General features: G+C 46.4%; 1 protein-coding gene across 13 annotated transcripts in view; it reads right to left on the reverse strand.

Moving 5' to 3' along the window:
* Nucleotides 1-23,313, reverse strand: part of PRPF40B (pre-mRNA processing factor 40 homolog B) — a 380,564-nt gene that overhangs the window by 60,369 nt on the left and 296,882 nt on the right. For all 13 annotated transcript variants that reach the window (XM_063952768.1, XM_063952770.1, XM_063952767.1 and 10 more), the window contains 4 exons: nt 12,139-12,253; nt 4,236-4,327; nt 1,382-1,498; nt 1,137-1,274 (listed from right to left, as the gene is read on the reverse strand). In XM_063952768.1, coding sequence (XP_063808838.1) covers nt 1,137-1,274; nt 1,382-1,498; nt 4,236-4,327; nt 12,139-12,253 — 462 coding nt within the window. The remainder of the gene's footprint in view (nt 1-1,136; nt 1,275-1,381; nt 1,499-4,235; nt 4,328-12,138; nt 12,254-23,313) is intronic.

A 23,313-nucleotide genomic window follows, 5' to 3' on the forward strand; every position in this document is an offset into this window, starting at 1 on the left:
CATACAAATACAATGTTTGGGGGTCTGCGCATGTGCAATGTTGCCTGCAACCCACTGTTTCCGTTGTATGATTGACATGCTGCAGAGTTTAGGGGGGTGGAACGGGAGTGGCACTCAGCACCGTTCTTCAAAGCAGGGGTCCAGGGTCTGCGATGGTGATCCGAGGCTGCATCCTCAGACGGAGCACTCGTGTTCTCGCTACTGCTAACACAAGGCATCTATCTCCTACAGACGCCACATGCTGCATTAGAATTTTCATTAAATGTAATTGCACAGCGGCTTCCTTGCAAAATCTGCCTCCATGCAAAACACTGTCATAATGCGTGGCTCATCAGACTCAGTGGAATGAAGAATAAACAATATTGGCGAGTGATAGTCTTGCTATTAGTCATTACTAATCTTAAATGGTGCTACAGCCAATCAGTTCCTGTCATATGACAGTTAGGAGCTGATTGCTTGGACCACTATTTAAGATTAGTAATGAATAGAATATCACTCGTTGTTAAATCTGCCCCTATGTTTTTAAAATTATATTTTTAATGTAGTATATGGTTAATAAATGTGCACAAGGGCATGTGTTTAATATGACTTTTTTATGTTCTGTTTGATAGGTGAATAGCAGTCACATGGGTACTCATATAGAGATCATTGATATCTATGGAGACAGGTACACTCCACTGCTCTTCCGAAGTGACTGACGGAACAGCGAGGGAGACAAGCAGATCTTGTCCTTTTCACCTGTCCCTTTTCTGTCACCATCTTTCCTGTTTCCTTTGTCAAATAATGTAACAAGACAGAAATCATCTGCTTATTATAATACAGCAAGCAATGTAAATAGAGTAATTGTATGGCTGCTTATATCACTCATACTGTACATGATATGTACACTGCATCACTGGATAGCACTGTGCATAATGACAAGCACTGAAGAATGCAATGCAAGTTAAGCAAACAGTTCTAATTCTCCCTTGGGAACAGAACACTGTGGTACATACAGTAACATCCGTACACATGACACTAATCTACACGTGTCACATGAATTTATAAGCTGCTATAATAGTATTGGTGTGTGATGTGTAACTGTTCACAAAAGGTTAAATCAGTGGCGCAGTAATGTGCACAAATCGACCCCTTACATCCTCCCAGCTGCAGTCTGATTCCAGGGGAGGAGCTGCCTGCTTCAGCATGCTTTTAAATGCAGCTTCCTTCCTTCGAAACTTGCGAGCTTCCTCCTTTCCTCGCTCACGCTCCCGAGCCTCCGCTTTCTCCAACAACTAGGCCAAATGAAACAGGGTTATTGCTCTGTCCTGGCCCTTCTCACACTGTGCATCCTCCCTCCTCTAACACTTTCCACACATAGCAGCTGCATGGTATCACTTACGCTATTAAATGTTAACTTAATGTTTCCTGCATCGAGTGTAGCCGCCCGCTTGTCAAAGCTGATAATGTGAGCAAAGTCTTCAAAAGTAGTATTCACTTCCACACTGAAGTTACGATCCTGAGGGGGGCAAAAAGGAATGTAAAAGACAGGTAGCAGTACACTACAAAATAACAAGCGTTAAAAGAGTAGACCACACAAAATGTACCTCTAATTTAACCCTGCTTAATTCCCCCAGTAGGCTGCAAAATTTCCAAAGTCTTGTGTCCTCTGTAGTTTGGGAAATTCTAATCCCCCTCCCCCCTCAACCTAGTGCCTCCATAAAGGGTTATTCCCTCCTGGTGGATCACTAAATAATATGGCTGCTGAAGTTATTTTATCAGTGCTCAATGCGCGACGTGCTGGACAGCTCAAGGTCGTGTATATTAATGCTGAATAGAGTATTTTAATAGATGAAATAATACAAGAGGTCTATTTATCAAGGGTTTAATTTTCATAAAGTTATGTAGAAACTGCAGTTTCTGCATAATTGTATTCATTGTTACTATGGGGGTCATTCAGATCTGATCGTAGATGTGCTAAATTTAGCACATCTACGATCATTTACTCTGATATGATGGGGGGACGCCAGCACAGGGCTAGTCCGCCCCGCATGTCAGGCCCTGACACCCCCCTTCCCCCCCCTGTTCCCGCACAGGTGCAAAAGCATGGCACGGCGGCAATGCTTTTGCACCTGACGGTAGCTCCCTGCCAGCGCAGCTCCGGCTCGCTGGCAGGCCGCTACCCGCCGCGTCCCGGGTTGCATCGGCTGCGTGTGATGTCACGCAGCCGCCGCATCCCCCCCCCCCAACGGTCCGGACATGCCTGCGTTGTCCAGACCGCGCCCCTCCTACGGCGTTCTAATGCCGTTGGCACACCCCCTCCCGCCCCGGGACTGCCTCTGCCTGTCAATCATGCAGTGGTGATCGCAGGCCAGAGATGCTTTTAGCATCTGGCTAGGCTCCAAGGGTGCACGTGCGCACACCAAAAAAAAGTTCAGACTACGATCGTTGCCGCTGCAACGATCCAGTCTGAATTAGCCACTTTGTACTTATTGTTTAATGCAGAAATATACTGCAGAAGGCTTATTAGCACTGCAGATTGCGGTCCTCATTATTATTAATAGGGACTACAATCTGACCCCTATGTTCCAATTAGATGATGTACACCGCTTTAAGCCTATGGAGGAATATTGGCAGAGGAGAGATCTTCTGATCCCCCTCCTGCAGTCTACAGCCGTCTCCAGGTCCAATTCCGAAAACTGACAATGTGCGCAGGTACAGTGTCAGATTCCCTGGAGGATTCCCATACAAAATGGCGGGAAAGTAACTTGTAGGGACAGTGTTCATTGCTACTGCTGTCCCTGCGGGTTTCACATAGCGGTGATATAAAAATGACCACTGCATATCTGATTGTTAATAATTGCGGTAGTGTTGTGATTAATAATACAAAGGGTATATTTACAGTGCATTGGCTTACCTTTTCGGCAAATCTGACCTCAAAATTTAAAGTGTCACTAATATTAAGTGTAAAGCTCAACAGGTGTTGCAGTAAATATTAGCACTGCTTTAAATTTTAAGGGCAAAACTGCCGCTTTGTAAATATTCCCCTATATCAGGAATTTTTAGGCAGCTATTGTGTGCTTGAGTTCTTCCCTAGGACCCCAGGTTTTTTTTCTCTTCATTTTATTACTAACACAGGTCCCGATTCAGAGCTGATCGCTGCTGTGCATTTTCGCACAGCGGACGATTATCGATAGACTGCGCATGCATATGCACCGCAATGCGCACGCACATCGCCAAACAACAGACATCGCTGAACAGCGACAAGCTGGTGTGAAAATTTCAAGCACACAGCCATTCACATGCTGATTGACAGGAAGCGGACGTGTGTGGGTGGTAACTGACTGTTTTCAGGGAGTGTCAGGGAAAACGCAGGCGTTCACAAGCGTTTTCAGGGAGGGTGTGTGACGTCAGCTCTGGGTCTGATCAGCCTGTTCTCATCGCACTGTAGGAGTAAGTCCTGGGCCCGCACAGACTGCACACACTGGTAAAAACATTCGATGGTGAGTGTGGTGCGAACGGATTGGCAGCTGTCCGCTGGCTGAGGGATTTTTTTTAGCTCTGCGTACACATGTGATCACACACTTGCACGGCGAATATACACTCCCCTTGGGTGGCGACTATCTGAACGCAGGACAACAAATTTAGCAGCCCACCGATCAGGTCTGAATTTGGCCCACTTTGAGAAAGAAGATTGTAGTTTTATTTTTGTGATAAAATGGTATTCAGAAGTCTACTTTTATCTATATTTTCTATTTACATCTGCTATGACTGTATATATTAAATAAGAAGAGACCTCTCCCTCATATTTCCCAATTGATAATACAATTGCCAAATATTGCTGTTATTTGTTATGCTTGCTTCTGTTGGAAATAAAACTACAGAAAGATATATTATAGAAAATTCAGCTAACTTGCATTAAGTGATTTTAAAATGAAGCTAGTCTAGACCTCTATATGCTCTCCTTTCATCAATCACTGCAACAGACCTTCCAGGGATGCTGACCTACAGGTTCATTACTTTAGAAATAATGCCGTAACACTAGGGAAAACATTAACCCTTTAATTTGCAGAGCACTTAAATTGAGATTATCAACAATACAGTAGCAGAAATATGCATAAAATTATTTGCAGGTCACTATCATTATAAGCTAATGGATATATCTCAATGAATACAGCTTTGCAGTACATCAATGTGTTACCACTTTTTGCACATATATCAATATACTCAGTTGTTTGCTGGTTTGCTATCCTTACCTTCAAGATATCCTTAATAATTTTTTTCTCATCATGGAATCGAGCCTTCAGATCCTCCACATAGAACTTAAACAGATCAAGTGGTGTAGAGCCTGAGGAACACATGAGGACAAGGACAGACAGACTCTATGGAATATATGCAGTAATGCACAGGTTCTCAAACTCGGTCCTCAGGACCCCACACAGTGCATGTTTTGCAGGTCTCCTCACAGAATCACAAGTGAAATAATTAGCTCCACCTGTGGACCTTTTAAAATGTGTCAGTGAGTAATGAATACACCTGTGCACCTGTTGAGTTACCTGCAAAACATGCACTGTGTGGGGTCCTGAGGACCGAGTTTGAGAACCACTGCAGTAATGTATGTGCAGCAGCGCAGTAACTCAGAGTAACCAGCCAGCTTGGACTGGTCCAGTGCAAGTTAGGGCTCATTCAGACCATCACGTATTTGGTCACAGGTGCATTTTTTTGCATTTTTAAAATCTATTTTCATTCTCACACACTTGTGATGCCCTTATATTCACTATAGCAAATAAAGGCTGTAAGTGCACTCTAATACAAGCCATGCATTTTACTATTGACAAATGACAGGTTCTTATTAAAAGTGGGCAATGCAAAAATGTGAAACAAAACAAAAAGGGGCTGATCTGAATAAGCCCCTTAGACCAATGATGGGCAAACAATCATATGTGGGTCTTGGTCTCCAACCTCCAAAAGGCTGCATGTTGCCTTTAGTTTCACAAACAGAAAACAACAGTCCAAAACAGTTATGGCCCCCTCACATGCTGCATGATTCCGCCATCTGCCACCCCGAATCTGCCACTTGCTTCGAAACATATGCAAATTATCTCCGCCATATAACCCTCACGTCATTCAGACCACCCCACATGCCACTCAGATCTCCTCACATGCCAATAAGACTTCCTCACACGTCATTCAGACCTGCTCACATGCTCCTTGATTCCACCATCTGCCACCCCGCTCCGCCAATTGCTCCACATAAGACACTTAAAAGCTCCCCACATGGCCTCACTCAGACTACCCCACATGCCATTCAGACCTCCTCACCTGCCCCTAAACCTTGCCACGAGCCACACACACTTCCCCACATGCCTAGCCAGAGCACACTGAAGAAGGAGGGAGGGTAGAGCCATAATCAAGGGCGGCAGTCCCAGGCCCAGACCGAAAGGGGGCCCGGGTGGCAGCAGTGATGATTGGGACCACTGGCAGACAACCACGGAGGGACAGAATAGGCGTCGGTATTTTGAATTTAGCGTTTACAGCAAGCCAATCGGGGGCTCGTAGATCAGGAGTTGCCTAGTATCAGCAGCTCCTGACTGGTTACCGATCCACAAGCTCCGTTTGGCTCACGGTCAACAATAGGTTAAAAATTAACACAGCCAGCTCTGTCCCTTCCTCCATGGTTGTTCCTCCATGGTTGTCTGCCGGTGATCTTCACTGCTGTCCCCTCTTAATGCATGGACCTGCTCGATCTCCGCCTCCTGGTTGCGCAATGGTAAGCTGTGGGAGCTGCAGGGGGAGTGGAAGGTGAGGCTAGAGCTGCAAGGGGGTGGTGCAGGCAGTGTGTGTGTGGCTACAGAACAGTGAGTGTGACTATGGGGGCAGTATGTGTGTAACTATGGGGTCAGTGTGTGTGTGGCTATGGGGGCAGTGTGTGTGTGTACACCTGTGTGGTTATGCGGGCAGTGTGTGCGTGGCTATATGGCAGTGTGCGTGTGGTGGAGGGGGGCCCTGCCTATTTTGTCAGTCCTGGGCCCCAGAAATTTCTGATGGCAGGCCTGAGGGAGGGCATGTGGTATATGATGGGTTGTGCGGTGTGTGATACAGAGCAGTATTTGCACTTTTAAATCTCAATATTTCCTGGTCTCTACATATTTTTACTGATCAAAAGTCTCTTTCAAACTTTGCACTTAAAATGATGTGTTACATACATGATATGATAGCTTACAAAGTATAGAGGAAGAAAAAAAAATTGAAAAGGTAATTTTACCCAATTTGATCAAAATAGAATTTCAATGCAATCAGAATAAAACCCATTAAGTTGAAACACTATTCCTAATCATGGATCCATGTGTGCACTTAGTTTCTGACACTGTGCATGCGTACCAGTGTCATTAAGAAAAATCAAACGGAAATGGAGGCTGCGAGAGAGGGATCGCAAGATCCCTTTCCTGCAAAAAATGTCGATATAGTAGAGATGTGTGGGTTCAGTTTTTTGAAAACTGAACCCACCCAAACTTGACATTTCTGAATGAATCAGAGCCCCGGCTTGGATTTTGCTGCCAGGCTCGGATTTCAAAAGAGACAAAATATAATCTTCCCGATATCGGATCTCTCATGTTTTTAATCCTCTAAAAGTCCCTACCTCTGTGATTTGGGCGCCATTTCACACAGGGCACCTGAGGGTTAGGGTGTGGGGCTGTGGGCTGCAGCACTGTGACTGTGTCAGTGAGGGGCTGTGGGCTGCAGCGCTACTGTGACTGTGTCAGTGAGGGGCTGTGGGCTGCAGCGCTACTGTGACTGTGTCAGTGAGGGGCTGTGGGCTGCAGCGCTACTGTGACTGTGTCAGTGAGGGGCTGTGGGCTGCAGCGCTACTGTGACTGTGTCAGTGAGGGGCTGTGGGCTGCAGCGCTACTGTGACTGTGTCAGTGAGGGGCTGTGGGCTGTAGCGCTACTGTGACTGTGTCAGTGAGGGGCTGTGGGCTGCAGCACTGTGACTGTGTCAGTGAGGGGCTGTGGGCTGCAGCGCTACTGTGACTGTGTCAGTGAGGGGCTGTGGGCTGCAGCGCTACTGTGACTGTGTCAGTGAGGGGCTGTGGGCTGCAGCGCTACTGTGACTGTGTCAGTGAGGGGCTGTGGGCTGCAGCGCTACTGTGACTGTGTCAGTGAGGGGCTGTGGGCTGCAGCGCTACTGTGACTGTGTCAGTGAGGGGCTGTGGGCTGTAGCGCTACTGTGACTGTGTCAGTGAGGGGCTGTGGGCTGCAGCGCTACTGTGACTGTGTCAGTGAAGGGCTGTGGGCTGCAGCGCTACTGTGACTGTGTCAGTGAGGGGCTGTGGGCTGCAGCACTGTGACTGTGTCAGTGAAGGGCTGTGGGCTGCAGCGCTACTGTGACTGTGTCAGTGAGGGGCTGTGGGCTGCAGCACTGTGACTGTGTCAGTGAAGGGCTGTGGGCTGCAGCGCTACTGTGACTGTGTCAGTGAGGGGCTGTGGGCTGCAGCGCTACTGTGACTGTGTCAGTGAGGGGCTGTGGGCTGCAGCACTGTTGTGACGATGTCAGACTGTCAGTGAGGGGCTGTGGGGTGCAGAACTGCTGTGACTGTGTCAGTGAAGGGCTGTGGGCTGCAGTACTGCTGTGACTGTGTCAGTGAGGGGCTGTGGGGTGCAGAACTGCTGTGACTGTGTCAGTGAAGGGCGGTGGGCTGCAGTACTGCTGTGACTGTGTCAGTGAGGGGCTGTGGGGTGCAGAACTGCTGTGACTGTGTCAGTGAAGGGCGGTGGGCTGCAGTACTGCTGTGACTGTGTCAGTGAAGGGCTGTGGGCTGCAGCACTGTGACTGTGTCAGTGAAGGGCTGTGGGCTGCAGTACTACTGTGACTGTGTCAGTGAAGGGCTGTGGGCTGCAGTACTGCTGTGACTGTGTCAGTGAAGGGCTGTGGGCTGCAGTACTGCTGTGACTGTGTCAGTGAAGGGCGGTGGGCTGCAGTACTGCTGTGACTGTGTCAGTGAGGGGCTGTGGGGTGCAGTACTGCTGTGACTGTGTCAGTGAGGGGCTGTGGGCTGCAGTACTGCTGTGACTGTGTCAGTGAGGGGCTGTGGGGTGCAGTACTGCTGTGACTGTGTCAGTGAAGGGCGGTGGGCTGCAGTACTGCTGTGACTGTGTCAGTGAAGGGCGGTGGGCTGCAGTACTGCTGTGACTGTGTCAGTGAGGGGCTGTGGGGTGCAGTACTGCTGTGACTGTGTCAGTGAGGGGCTGTGGGCTGCAGTACTGCTGTGACTGTGTCAGTGAGGGGCTGTGGGGTGCAGTACTGCTGTGACTGTGTCAGTGAAGGGCGGTGGGCTGCAGTACTGCTGTGACTGTGTCAGTGAAGGGCGGTGGGCTGCAGTACTGCTGTGACTGTGTCAGTGAGGGGCTGTGGGCTGCAGAACTGCTGTGACTGTGTCAGTGAGGGGCTGTGGGCTGCAGTACTGCTGTGACTGTGTCAGTGAGGGGCTGTGGGCTGCAGAACTGCTGTGACTGTGTCAGTGAGGGGCTGTGGGCTGCAGAACTGCTGTGACTGTGTCAGTGAGGGGCTGTGGGGTGCAGTACTGCTGTGACTGTGTCAGTGAGGGGCTGTGGGCTGCAGAACTGCTGTGACTGTGTCAGTGAGGGGCTGTGGGCTGCAGTACTGCTGTGACTGTGTCAGTGAGGGGCTGTGGGCTGCAGAACTGCTGTGACTGTGTCAGTGAGGGGCTGTGGGCTGCAGAACTGCTGTGACTGTGTCAGTGAGGGGCTGTGGGCTGCAGTACTGCTGTGACTGTGTCAGTGAGGGGCTGTGGGCTGCAGAACTGCTGTGACTGTGTCAGTGAGGGTTATGGGCTAGAGTACAGCTGTGACTGTGTCAGTGAGGGTTATGGGCTAGAGTACAGCTGTGACTGTGTCAGTGAAGGGTTGTGGGCTGCAGTACTGCTGTGACTGTGTCAGTGAGGGGCTGTGGGCTGCAGAACTGCTGTGACTGTGTCAGTGAGGGGCTGTGGGCTGCAGTACTGCTGTGACTGTGTCAGTGAGGGGCTGTGGGCTGCAGAACTGCTGTGACTGTGTCAGTGAGGGTTATGGGCTAGAGTACAGCTGTGACTGTGTCAGTGAGGGTTATGGGCTAGAGTACAGCTGTGACTGTGTCAGTGAGGGTTATGGGCTAGAGTACAGCTGTGACTGTGTCAGTGAAGGGTTGTGGGCTGCAGTACTGCTGTGACTGTGTCAGTGAGGGGCTGTGGGGTGCAGAACTGCTGTGACTGTGTCAGTGAGGGGCTGTGGGCTGCAGCACTGTGACTGTGTCAGTGAAGGGCTGTGGGCTGCAGCGCTACTGTGACTGTGTCAGTGAGGGGTTGTGGGCTGCAGCGCTACTGTGACTGTGTCAGTGAGGGGCTGTGGGCTGCAGCACTGTGACTGTGTCAGTGAAGGGCTGTGGGCTGCAGCGCTACTGTGACTGTGTCAGTGAGGGGTTGTGGGCTGCAGCGCTACTGTGACTGTGTCAGTGAGGGGCTGTGGGCTGCAGTACTGCTGTGACTGTGTCAGTGAGGGGCTGTGGGGTGCAGAACTGCTGTGACTGTGTCAGAGAAGGGTTATGGGCTAGAGTACAGCTGTGACTGTGTCAGTGAAGGGTTGTGGGCTGCAGTACTGCTGTGACTGTGTCAGTGAGGGTTATGGGCTAGAGTACAGCTGTGACTGTGTCAGTGAAGGGTTGTGGGGTGCAGAACTGCTGTGACTGTGTCAGAGAAGGGTTATGGGCTAGAGTACTGCCGTGACTGTGTCAGTGAAGGGTTGTGGGCTGCAGTACTGCTGTGACTGTGTCAGTGAGGGGCTGTGGGGTGCAGAACTGCTGTGACTGTGTCAGAGAAGGGTTATGGGCTAGAGTACAGCTGTGACTGTGTCAGTGAAGGGTTGTGGGCTGCAGCACTGCTGTGACTGTGTCAATGAAGGGTTGTGGGCTGCAGCACTGTTGTGACTGTAAGTGAAGGGTTGTGGGCTGCAGTACTGCTGTGACTGTGTCAGTGAAGAGGATATATAATATAATAGCTCACTGTAATTTTATTCTATACATAGCAGCACAGAACACGGGAGGGGAGGCATCACCATATCAAAAAAAATGAGCACAGTAAAGGTGCAGTGTGTCAAAAATGTCAATCATTGTTAAAACAATAACCGATAGAGGAACTGTGGGCTGCAGCACTGTGAGGCACTGTGTTGTGTGATCAGGGCGAGCATTGTGTTAAAAAAAAAAAAATTGTCAAAAAATAATGTTCATTAGGTGCCACTAATACTAGAAGTGCTGTAAGCCGCAGTGTGTAAAAAAAATAAAAAATTACACTTGTGTGTGTTGTTCATGTTCAGGCACTGTGTTGTAATATAACATTCATTAGGTGCCAGTGTGCCACCATTACTAGATGCACTGTGAGTCGAGATGTATCAATCGATAGAAGAGCAGGAGCAGCAACCTAGCACTAGCGGTGTGGCTGCTGCCAGTCATGATAGTACAACATTTTCTAAAGGTGGTCCTGTCAGGGGGGCCTCCAGCTGGCACACACTGACATCACTAGCTCTCCATCTTGTGCGGCAGCAGAATAAGGCAGCCAGAATGTGAGCAGGATAGTATGCAGTACATGCAGAGACACAGGAGAATTAGGTTTCATAAGATACTGGCTGAGCTTCCCGACAATAGGAGAGATGGGGGGGGAAGGAACAGGGCTGAAAGTGACCCAAGGGGGGGAGAGAGAGAGCTGTAGGTGACCCAAGGATCCCAGCTTTTACTCGGGCGTCTGGGTCTTGTGTAAACTGCTATATAATGAGAACATTCAGGTCTGGAGAGAGACACACACAGAGAGTTCTCCTGAGTCCTGTCCCAGTGTGTAAGTAGCACAGAGGCTGCTGCTATTGCTTTCTTGCAAGATTAACTATAGATTGTCATTTTCTATGTGTGTTTTAAGGTTAAGTTGTCTTTGTTTCACTACAGGATATCTTTATAAAATTAGTTGTCTCTCAATTAGGTGGAGAAATGAACAGTATCCAGCCATTATTAAACTATCAGTTTAAATCTAAATACACCATTGGTGTAAATTTTATATATATAATCCATACCTCCAAACATGACCCATTCCAGGAGGGACAAAATGCTCTCTACCCGGACTTTCCTCTTAATTCCTGTTTGCAATCACCTATGTTGAAATACCTTTCTTATCAATTAAATAGTTCAACACAGGTAACGACAATCATATATTAAGAGGGAAGTCAAGGTAGAGAGCACTTTGTCCCTCCTGGAATGGGTAATGTTGGGTGCTATGCACAATATAATTTATACCCCACATTCCCCCGCCCCCCCCCCCCCCCCCCCTGTCTTAAGTGCCCTGGGTCCCCCCAATCCTTAATCCAGCCCTGGTTGCTCTCCTCTGATTTTGCTTTTGTGGAATATTATCAGATTTTATTTGTAGTCACTATTTTTTATAATTTTTAAAAATAACTTTTTATATCTGATTTTATTTTGCAGCATAACTGTTAATTAGTCCAATGAGTTTGATCAGCTGTAAAGGATGTGTGTGTGTGTGTGTATAGTGCAGGGACTGGCTTTATCAGTGACCAGCGACTGACAGAAGCTGTACGTACTGTATGCAGCTGCTCATGTGGTTCCGTACTCCAGGGAGGGTGATCGGCTGCTAAGGCTTAGCTTTGTCATTGCACAGCACTTATCTGACACCTGTCACAATCCCCAGGGTTGGGGGACCCTACTAATATCCTTCAATGTTTAGACTATTTGGCTCATATAAGAGCCACTGAGTCTGTGAGTTAATCTATGCTGTTATTTTTGGATTATGTATATATGTAAGAACAGTTTTACTCTTGGTTGGGTTCTTTTTTACTTTTCTTATCAGAGTCTGATAATATATAGCTGGAGGTATGTTCCAGCAAATGCTGTGGTTTATTTATTATTGTCATGCTTGGTTTTGTGTACTGAGGATGCACTGCTGTTATTACTTTCCTTACCACTCTCTGATATCTACTCTAAGTACTGATGATTTTAATTATTTTAATGATTTATTGGATTGCCTGTATAGAAAAATGACAATAACACTTATAAACAGATTTAAGTTCAAGAGCAAGCTTGATATTTACTGTGTTATAAATGAGAATCACCTGTCTGTCCCAGCATGTTAGCAAAGCGAGAGTCCGTGCTTACTGACGGATAAAGTTCCATCCATGTGGACATGGAGTGTAATTGACCGGTCTCATGTAGCTCATCCAGAAACACCTGAAAGATAGGCCACACAGACATTCACATTAGCTGACAGGATAACACAAGAGAATCCTAATGGGCAATGGGGGTCATTCCAAGTTGATCGCTCGCTAGCAGTTTTTGGCAGCCATGCAAATGCATAGTCGCTGCCCACGGGGGAGTGTATTTTCGCTTTGCAGGAGCGCTTGCATACACATTTTGTGCAAAACGAGACCAGCCCTGTAGTTACTTATCCTGTGTGTGATTGCTGCGACGAGTGACACGGTAATGACGTCAGATACCCGCCCAGCAAACGCCACGCCTGTGTTTTTCCAAACACTCCCATAAACGCCCTCTTTCTGTCAGTCTCCTTACGTTCGGCTGTGCGATTGGAATCGTCCCTAGGCAACTAGCGATCAACTCGGAATGACCCCCCCATGTCATTTAAGAAAGACTGTGGAGCACAGATGTTTAATAAGGTACAGACTGTGATTCCTATCCCCAAACATGTATACACTTCAAAAGTACAACAAAAAGCCATAAAATAAAGACCTAGAAATTGCACAATAATATAATATTTCTGGGGCAATGGCAATATGAGTGCGGTAAAACTCTGATAGGGTGAACTAGATCAGCATGGGGAATCAGAGGAGACCAGGAGAGGCCCAGATTATGTAGAGCAGACTATATTATCCAGGAAGGCAGCAATTCCTCCACCACAGTGTGACAAAGTGATACTGCACTCTAGGGGCGTAACCAGAACTTTGTTGGCTCCATAGCATATTATACTGCTTCAGCGGCAACCGACAGTGACATCATCGCCCAGCGCTGAGCAGCACAGGAACCAAGAGGTACAGTATGCAGCTCTAGGGACAGTCTAGCTAGCCATCCTCTCTACTAACCTGCACCGAATACCCGTCTGATACTGGAACCCCAAATATAATAACCGCTGACCGCAAAAAAAAAGAGCTTAAACATTAATTTGTCTTGTTTAACCCTTCATTTTCCATAGGTAATGCGTCTTTTATACATATTTATACATATATCTGCGCTCATTTTCATTTAACAAGCACACATTTATAAAAATTATCTTTTATTAACAGAGCAGCTAATTATATAATTAACCATAGCACAGTTTCTCCACCCTTTTCGCTTTAAGAAAATGTCAGAGTTCGGCCAGCAACCCGCACCTCCGGTCAACTCGGACGGCATTACATCCGGCATGTGTTTGGAGTTGCGATCGCTGCTACTTACAAAGAAGCAGCAGCAATAGCACTAATATGGTAATGCAGCAGGAGGCGTCTCGGATGGAAATCCTTGATCCGTCCCTCCCCTGCAACAGCAGCTACACGGATCCATTTTGAGATACAGAGGCTGTCGCCATCCCCTCTCCACCCCCAATAGGCATCATACTGTCTATCACTGATGCCGATATGCATGCTATATCGCAGACCTGTACTGCATATGCACAGTATGAATCCGGAGCATGCACAAACTACCGAACATGGGTACTTTGCGGCATGTGCTGCTACTGCAACAGAGCCTGAATCAGGCCCACCGTGTTTCCACTAGGAAATGGCATAGTAACTAGTATTGCTGCCTCACAAATCGTGAGTGGCATTTGTATGTTCTCCCCATGTCTGCCTTGCTTTCCTCCTGGAGCTCTGGGACTGGGACTGATGCTAATGATGTTATCTCTTTAAAATGCTGCGTTAATGCTAGTACCCCGTAAAGAAAAGATAATAAATAAGCGCAAGAATGCAATCCTGGGCTCACTTATTCTGTGAAGATTTTAATCAGGACAGGTTAAATTGCTTGTGAAACAAAAATTTGCCAGTGTGTTTATTCTAAGCTAGGCATACAATATGCACTTTTTTTTTGTTGAATCGACAATCGGCGAGATTTTTCAGCCAGTATATTGGTACACATCATGCAATTTTTTTCTATAAAAAAACTGCTGATTTTCTGGGAATTTCAATTTGTCTGCCCTCAGGAAAAATGTCATAGTCACAAAAAAGGTATGCGGTCAGAAAACGTGCTCATTGGGATCCCGGCTGTCGCAATACCAACACCAGGATCCTGACTGGGGTACCAAACCGACGCCGGTATACCGGTGAGGTAGGTGATTCCCCACTCTATAGGTGTCCACGACACCCATAGAGGTAGAATACAACATGTGGCGAGCATAGCTCGCCACCAAGACCGCAGCGAACCTGCAAGGGCCTTCGTTGCGCTCGCCCCCCCTGCCGGTATTCAACCGCTCGGGATGCCGATGTCGGTATACTGACATTCGGCATCCCGTGTGGTGGGATACCATACTGATCCCACAAAAAAGCTTCGGAAATATAGCCAGATTATCGAGAATGCCAAGACACTGCACCATAATGGGACCTTTTGGCCATTATCTTCTGGCAAGTCTGACCGATTCAATAATTGAAGCTGAGTATTTCTTGCCGTTTCTGGACCATTTTTTCTGCGCCATGTGTACACGCTACACCAAGAAACAGACCAATTACCCAATTATTGGCAAATCAGGGCGATAATTGTATAATGTGTACCTAATACCGAGGGGGATGATGTAAATATTAAAAAAAGTTTCTTTGTAAAGTGTTGTGTAATTAAGTTCTGCTACATAAATAAAAGATAATGAATAAATACAATAATCAGATTTAATTAATAATTTTCCATAATATAGTCTGTATTACTAGATTAATAGTTATAAAATGCATGTATGGTTGCACTTATTTATCCAAGTCATTTTGGAGTTTTAACTCAACACCTTTTCCCTGTCACCCTACCTCTTGCATGCTCTTCTGCAATAGAAGAATGCTCTATGACTGCCATCTGCTGGTAGCTATTAGTAATGTTTTCTAAATGCACAGCTCTTGTATTGATTCTACTATGCAATTACGAAATAAAAACTCTGGAATATATAAATCTATCCCCTCTACACATGTGGCCATGCAACACTACAGATGGCTCAGTACCTAAACACATGGCAGTCTACAGACAGCTTCATAAGCCATGATCTGTGAATGTAACATAATCGTACTAGGCACCAGTTGTTATATCATTGAGGCAGTTTAGGGCTTTATTGCACTTGAGTGGATTAGACAACTAATATGCTGCATTCTCATGGTTATTATTAGTATTGCCAGATAGACTTTACGTGTATGGCTAATGTTATGCAGACACTTTGGTAGAGGCTATAAGTGTGTCACACAATTCATATTAAAGCTTGTGTAATACTATAGAAAACTCATCATCTGTCCACAACCTAGCATCTCCTCCCATTCACTCTCAAGGCTGGTAACATCATGCTCTTCCCTGTTCCCCATGCCCGCTGCCTTATTGTCATCATCATTTTCACTCTACACATCCAGTGCCTTATGCAATTTTATTGACTACACCTTCATTGTTATTGCCAGAATATGCCTCTTTCTTACACAGGACATTACCAAAACCCTTAGGCCAGCCTTTCATTAACTCCTGTCTTGACTAGTACAACCTCCTCTTATCTGGAATTCCCTTGATCTATATGTCCCCTCTATAATCCCTACACTGGCTGGCCATTATCTTCTCAATGAAATTCTACAAAATCCTCAACAGGGTCTCCCTTCATGCCCCTGTGACACTGGGTTCTATTCATGGAGCAGTGAAAAGAGTGGAGAAGTGAGCCAGTGGAGAAGATGCCCATGGCAACCAATCAGTGTTGAGGTAACATTTACAAAGTGTATTCTATAACATTATATGTAGCAGCTTCATGAGGTACATTCTGGCTACTCTGCTCTCTTCTGCCAAGGAACGATGCCACTCCTACTCTCTGTTAACCACAATCGTAGCCACCCACCACCCTGCTTGACCGCACAATGCTCTGGAGTCTGCACTGAGACTGCTGCTGGACTGCTATAACTGAGGTTTGGGAGGGACTGGGAGCTCCTCTCTCTGACAGATCAGATAAGTCTTTATGTGGGGGGCAGGGGCAATTTAATGTTTTTTTTCTCTTCTTTTGTGCGGGACAATGTGTTTGTTAGTTTTTCCTGTGGGGGCCTATGTGTATGTGTTTTGTTTCCCATGGGGGCCAATCTGTTTGTGTTTTTTCCTATGGGGGCCAATGTATATGTGTTTTTTCCTGTAGTGCCAAAGTGTTTTATTATTTTGGAAGCCAATGTGTATTTTACCTTTGGAAGCCAATATTTGATTCAGCAAGACAGTGCCCACACCCTGTGAAGCTAGGCCATGCCCTTTTGACATGCCAAATTCCTTTTTTGCATGCAACACCTCCTTTTCATGACCTATGCCCACGGCGCACACAAAATTGCATGCTTTGTTGATCACAAAAGCTTTACAGCTTTTATAGTAGATCACTGAGTTACCGTACAGATGTGTCCTCTTACATCTTTGCTCCATGTGCTACACATAACGCTGCAGTGCCGTGTGACTCGGTAGTGCCAAGCATTTTTTTTGCATTCTTTTCAACAAAAATGTGTCTTAGACGCAAATCAATGTAATAGGATGCACAATTGCACAACCAGCTTCTGCTGATTAAAATGATATGCAGCATGCCTATATTCTGTGGGTGACTGCCACTGTATTTGCATACAAAATGCTATGCTACAGTGTTTTCATGGAAACACTGTAACAAGGCATTTCAAATGCAGATAGAGCTGCAATTACACACAGAATATACGCATATCATTTTAATCAGCAGAAGCTGCTTCTATGTCCTATTACATTACTTTGCATCTAAATAGCTTTTTCGCGGAAAAACATGCATAAAAGATGCCAAAGGCGTCAGACAATGAACAAAATACCCTGATCCTTGAGGATGAGAGTCATACAGATCCAAGATTCTATGGAGACAGATGGGCCCCAGCCCTAAAGGTCTCAAAAGACTGGCCTGAAACTCTCAGTCAATCCAGTTAAAAGCCTTTTCTGCATAGGTGGAAAAAAGGATCAAGTGTGAGGACAACAGAGAGGCATTATGAACCAGGTTGATAACTTTAGCAGTGTAGTATCTGGGGGTGGCAAATGATATACCGGCTGTCAGGATCCTGGCGCTCAGCATACCGGCGCCAGAATCTCGACCGCCGGTATACCTACAACTAATCTCCCTCTTGCGGTGTCCATGACACCCTTGGAGGGAGAATAAATAGCGCGGCGAGCGCAGCGATCCCTCAAGGTGCTCTTTTGTGCTCGCACCGTTGCCAGTATTCCAGCAGTCAGTATTCCAGCGGTCGGGATCCCGGCGCCGGTATACTGAGCGCCAGGATCCCAAGCGCCGGCAATTCATACTACACCCAGTATCTGGCTTCACGGCCAAGAACAAAGCCTACCTGGTCCCCATGGATCAACTTAGGTATCAATAGTTTCAAGCGATTTGCTGTAAGTTTAGCAAAGGGTCTTTGAGGCTACCCCTCTGTGCCTGCCTGACTGCGTGCAAAGGAAGCTTGGGGGGGGGGGGGGGGGGGGGGCCACCAACTAAAATCTTGCTTAGGGCACCAGATTGGTTTGTGCCAGCCCTGACCAGAGGTGCACCTTGTCTGGGGAGAAAATTAGCTGAAGGATGGAAACGTGAAGCTAGGTACACACTATACAATTATTGGACCAATTTGGTATTAATCTGGTGATCCACTTGTTTTACTGTGTGTGTACGCATATGCGTTTTGCCCATCGCAGATTAAACAGTAAAAAAAAAACTGCCAGAAATGCTCGGCTTCCATTATCTGATCTGTCTGACTTGAAAAAAAATATATTGTGCAGTGTGTTTGCATACTAGATAATGTGCCCATATTTCCTACAGTTTATTCTGATTACTTCATCCTTCTTGCGGGCAGACATATGCAAATTCACCCCAAAAAAATTCTTTATGTGTAGCGTAGAAATCGAGACATTTCAGTGGCAGAAAAAAACAGCTCTTATTTGGTTTAACAAACAAAACTGCATAGTGTGTACCTAATTTAAAACCTGGCATTACACCATAAGGGTTCTGTAATAGTCTTTGGTAAACTGGCTACATATGTTTCCATTATAATAAAGAACCACAAGAAATACTAACTACTAACAATTGTTACACTAGTCTAAGGGCTTTAACATGAAATTCAATCTCCAGTTAAGCCGGGGACACACTGGCCAATATATCGGCTGACCGATATATTACACACCCGTCGGCCAGTGTGCACCAACGATATATCTGTGAACACTGTCGCTGTCGGCCTTGCTCTCCACACGATGACCAATATATCTACAGATCTACAGATATATTGGTGCATCGTTGTGTGTGTACAGGCGGTTACACTTCCTGCAGCAGCTGGCGGTGATTAACGGTTCAACTGGGCGGGCGCATGTAAATGCCTGCCTAGTTCATGACGTTAGTCAAGACAGATCGGGCAGTGTGTATGCACAGCACACTGCCCGATCCACCTATAGATCTGCAGATATATCTACCAGTGTGTACCCAGCAGTACTCTCAGGCCTTCTACAGAATAAACACTGACTTCAATTTCCCAAACTGAGTCACCGGCTGTGGGCAGAGTTGAAATCCTGATCAGAGCCATTTCCAACCAGTGGTAACTTCTACTTACAACTGCGATAAGTATTCCACCAAAGACAAAAACAAATTGTTGAATTTCCATGCTCTATCTAAACACAATATTTCTAAGCATTATCAACAGTAATAAAATTGACTTATTGCCTCTATTAATACGTTCAAATAAAATGCATCAGAAAAAAAATCAGTATCCTGAAATAAATCTACAATATGTACAGATATAGTTACGCTCATCGTTGCTGTCATTTTGCCTTTTACACTTCCTAGTTGCGGCATAACATCAGTGCAGGTTGGTATAGTATGGCGTTGTAAGGCGTACTAAGGCGCAAGTATATCATCAGCTCAGCATGCAATATACAGTTTCAATACTGGGTGGTGATTTCTCCACTAATCAAAACTGCAGTGCTGAAAACAATAGCAGTGGATGGATACCATACTTTAGTATACTGTATAGTACAATACAATAGCAAGTCCTGACAAATAGTCTAATCACTTAGTATAAAGCTTTACACTGAATGATACTGTACGTACAGTACGCATGATGTGCGGGCGTCACACACGGTTCCGGTATGAAAGATAGATAGTGTCTAGTTAGACAGTCAATAGATAGACACCATATGTTAGATAGACATTAGGTCGACAGGGTCAAAAGGTCGACAGGGTCAAAAGGTCGACATGTCAAAAGGTTGACATGTCAAAAGGTCGACAGGGTCAAAAGGTCGACTGAAAATGGTCGACATGAAAAAGGTAGACACCATGTTTTTTGCATTTTTGTGGTTTGTGTGGATAGTTTTGTCATCTGGGACCCCCAATTGTAGAAAGGCATACCCTCGCGGGGCTCGCTTCGCTCGCCACGCTTCGGGCACGGTGGCTCGCTGCGCTCGCCACAAGGTTTATAACCAACTCTATGCCGACATGGATAGAGAAGGGGTTCACTACGATCTGCCGGCGGCCGGCCTCCCGGCGACCAGCATACCGGCGCCGAGGGAGAATAAGTGTCGGTATGCCGACTGTCGGGCTCCCGGCGCCGGTATGCTGGTCGCCGGGAGCCCGACCGCCGGCATACTGAAGACCACCCATAGAGAAGGTATGAAATAGTCCAAAAACATGTTACATAAAAAAAAACCATTTGTCTATCTTTTTCATGTCGACCTTTTGACCTGTCGGCCTTTTGACCCGTCGACCTTTTTCATGTCAACCTTTTGACCCGGTCGACCTTTTGACCCAGTCGACCTAATGTCTGTCTAATATATGGTGTCTATCTATTGACTGTCTAACTAGACACTGTCTATCTATCAAACGGATAGGGTCACACACGCATTGATACCATGCTTCACTAATGAACAGTGAAAAAGAAGATTTATGGTAAACGTACCATAGTTAAATCTCGTTCTGCGAGGTACACTGGGATCCACAGGGAATACATCGGGGTGTAGAGTTGGATCTTGATCCAGAGGCAAAAAAAAGGCTAAAGCTTTGACTGTTCCAGGATGCATTGCATAGCCTCCTCTATAACCCTGTCTCCGGACAATGGAGCTCAGTTTCGTTAACCAGACCAATGCAGTAGCAGGCAAAGAGAAGGCAGATGTTAGTCACATAGAACCACATTCTCACGACAGGAGAAGGGACCAGCGGCTAATGCCATACAAACCCAAAGAAGCTAAGTGCGTCAGGGTGGGCGCCCTGTGGAACCCAGTGTACCTCGCAGAAAGAGATTTAACTATGGTATATCTACCATAAATCTCCTTTTCTGCAGTGGGATACACTGTGTTCCACAGGGAATACATCGGGGATGTCCTAAAGCAGTTCCTCATGGGAGGGGACGCACCATAGCGGGCACAAGAACCCGGCGTCCAAAGGAAGCATCCTGGGAGGCGAAAGTATCAAAGGCATAAAACCTACTGAACGTGTTCACTGAGGACCACATAGCCGCCTTGCACAATTGTTCAGCGGACGCGCCTTGGCGGGCCACCAAAGAAGGTCCAACAGACCGAGTAGAATGGGCCTTGATAGCAGCAGGAGCTGGAAGACCAGCCTGTGCATAAGCTTGTGCAATCACCATTCTAATCCATCTGGCCAAGGTTTGCTTATTCGCAGGCCAGCCACGTTTGTGAAAACCAAAAAGTACAAAAAGGGTATCGGACCTCCTGAGAGAGGCAGTCCTCTCCATGTAAATACGGAGAGCCCTACCAGATCCAAAGACTGCTCTTTGGAGGACAAACCAGAAGAGATAAAAGCCGGAACCATGATCTCTTGGTTAGGGTGAAAAGATGACACCACCTTAGGCAAATAACCAGGGCGAGATCGAAGAACTGCCCGGTCACAGTGAAAAATCAGAAAGGGCGCACGACAGGACAAAGCTCCTAAGTCCGACACCCTCCTAGCAGAGGCAAATGCCAGTAGAAACACGACCTTAAGCGTAAGATATTTAAGGTCCACAGATTCAACAGGTTCAAATGGAGACTCTTGTAGGGCATGCAAGACAACCGACAGATCCCATGGAGCCACAGGAGGGACATATGGAGGCTGGATCCGTAAAACGCGTTGAGTGAAAGTATGAACGTCAGGAATAGACGCAATCTTACTCTGAAACCACACTGACAAGGCAGAAATATGAACCTTGAGGGAGGCTAAAGGAAGGCCTAAGTCCAGGCCTTGTTGCAGAAAAGCCAGAAGTCTGGAAATTCTAAAATTGTATGCATTGTAATTCTTAGCAGCACACCAGGTAAGAATTCCAGACCCTGTAATAAATCCGTGCAGAAGCCGATTTGCGGGCCTTCAGCATAGTTTGGATAACCACCTCAGAGAATCCTTTGGCCCTCAGGAGCGAAGCTTCAAGAACCACGCTGTCAAAGCCAGCCTGGCCAGGTCTGGATAGACACAAAGGCACTGAACGAGGAAGTCTGGGCATTGAGGAAGTAGAAGAGGACGCTCGATCGATAGGCCCTGCACGTCTGAGAACCAATGCCGCCTGGGCCACGCTGGAGCGACTAGAAGTAGTATTCCACCTTCTTGCTTGAACTTCCATAGTACCCTGGGCAGGAGTGACACTGGAGGGAACACGTATGGCAGCTGAAAGTTCCATGGAATTGCCAGTGCGTTAACGAATGCTGCTTGAGAATCCCTTGTCCTTGATCCTAAGACCGGAACCTTGTGATTGTGTCGAGACGCCATCAGGTCTACATCTGGTAGGCTCCACTTGTCCACTAGGAGAATCGAAAGACATACGGATGAAGACTCCACTCTTCAGTGTGCATGTTCTGACAACTGAGGAAATCCGCTTCCCAGTTGAGGACTCCGGGAATGAACACTGCCAATATTGCTGGCAGATGGCGTTCCGCCCAAAGAAGGATTTTTGACACTTCCATCACTGCCATGCGGCTTCGAGTGCCACCTTGATGATTTATGTATGCCACTGTGGTGGTGCTGTCTGATTGTACTTGAACAGGTCTGTTCTGTTCCAGAGGCAGGGCCAGATTCAAAGCATTGAACACTGCCCGCAATTCCAGAATGTTTATTGGGAGGAGAGATTCCTCCTTGGTCCACCGACCCTGGAGAGAGTGTTGCTCCTGCACCGCGCCCCAACCCCACAGACTGGCATCCATAGTCAGTAGGACCCAGTTGGGGATCCAGAAGGGTCGGCCCCTGCTCAACTGTTGGTCCTGTAGCCACCAGCTCAGTGACAGACGAACCTCCGGAGTCAAGGAGATCATTTGAGACCTGATCCGAAGAGGCAGGAGGTCCCATTTGGAAAGGATTAACCTCTGCAGAGGGCGGGTGTCATGTTTAAATGCAGAAGGAGGATCACAAATTATATGTCATGTAAGGTGTGGTGATTACCTGCAGAAATAATCACCAATAATGTTTTCAAGTGACTGTGTGTATATATATATATATATATATATATATATATATATATATATATATATATATAATTTTGTATTCTTTCAGCTTAGATGTGAACAAATGGCTGACAGGCAATGGTCTGCCTTTAACCTCCATGCATCTAGGTTGTGGGAGATCTACAGACCCTAATGTTAGGGATGAAAGCAATGCAATGTGCAATGACCAGACCAGAGGTTATAAACCCTGATAAGAGGGAGATGGCCGGATCAATTACCTGATGGAAAGTAAAAGAAGTCCATATGTTTAGATAACTAAGCCACTAAACTTACTGCGGATTTCCCGCCCTGTGTGGCAGACACTATAGGGATGTATCCTTTGAGCGTAACTGTACAATATAGCCAGATAAACACAACACCTGCAAATAACCCCCTGATTTATGTGACAGTAAATACAGGACACAAATAGAGGATTAAAGCGGTATGAGGTGACTGAAATACAGAGTAAAAACCACAAAACAGTATATACTGTGTAGCACTATATATATATATATATATATATATATATACAGGTTGAGTATCCCATATCCAAATATCCGAAATACGGAATATTCCGAAATACGGACTTTTTTGAGCGAGAGTGAGATAGTGAAACTTTTGTTTTTTGATGGCTCAATGTACACAAACTTTGTTTAATACACACA

Source organism: Pseudophryne corroboree, chromosome 2 (genome assembly GCF_028390025.1).
Source record: "Pseudophryne corroboree isolate aPseCor3 chromosome 2, aPseCor3.hap2, whole genome shotgun sequence".
In the NCBI taxonomy this organism is placed as follows: domain Eukaryota; kingdom Metazoa; phylum Chordata; class Amphibia; order Anura; family Myobatrachidae; genus Pseudophryne; species Pseudophryne corroboree.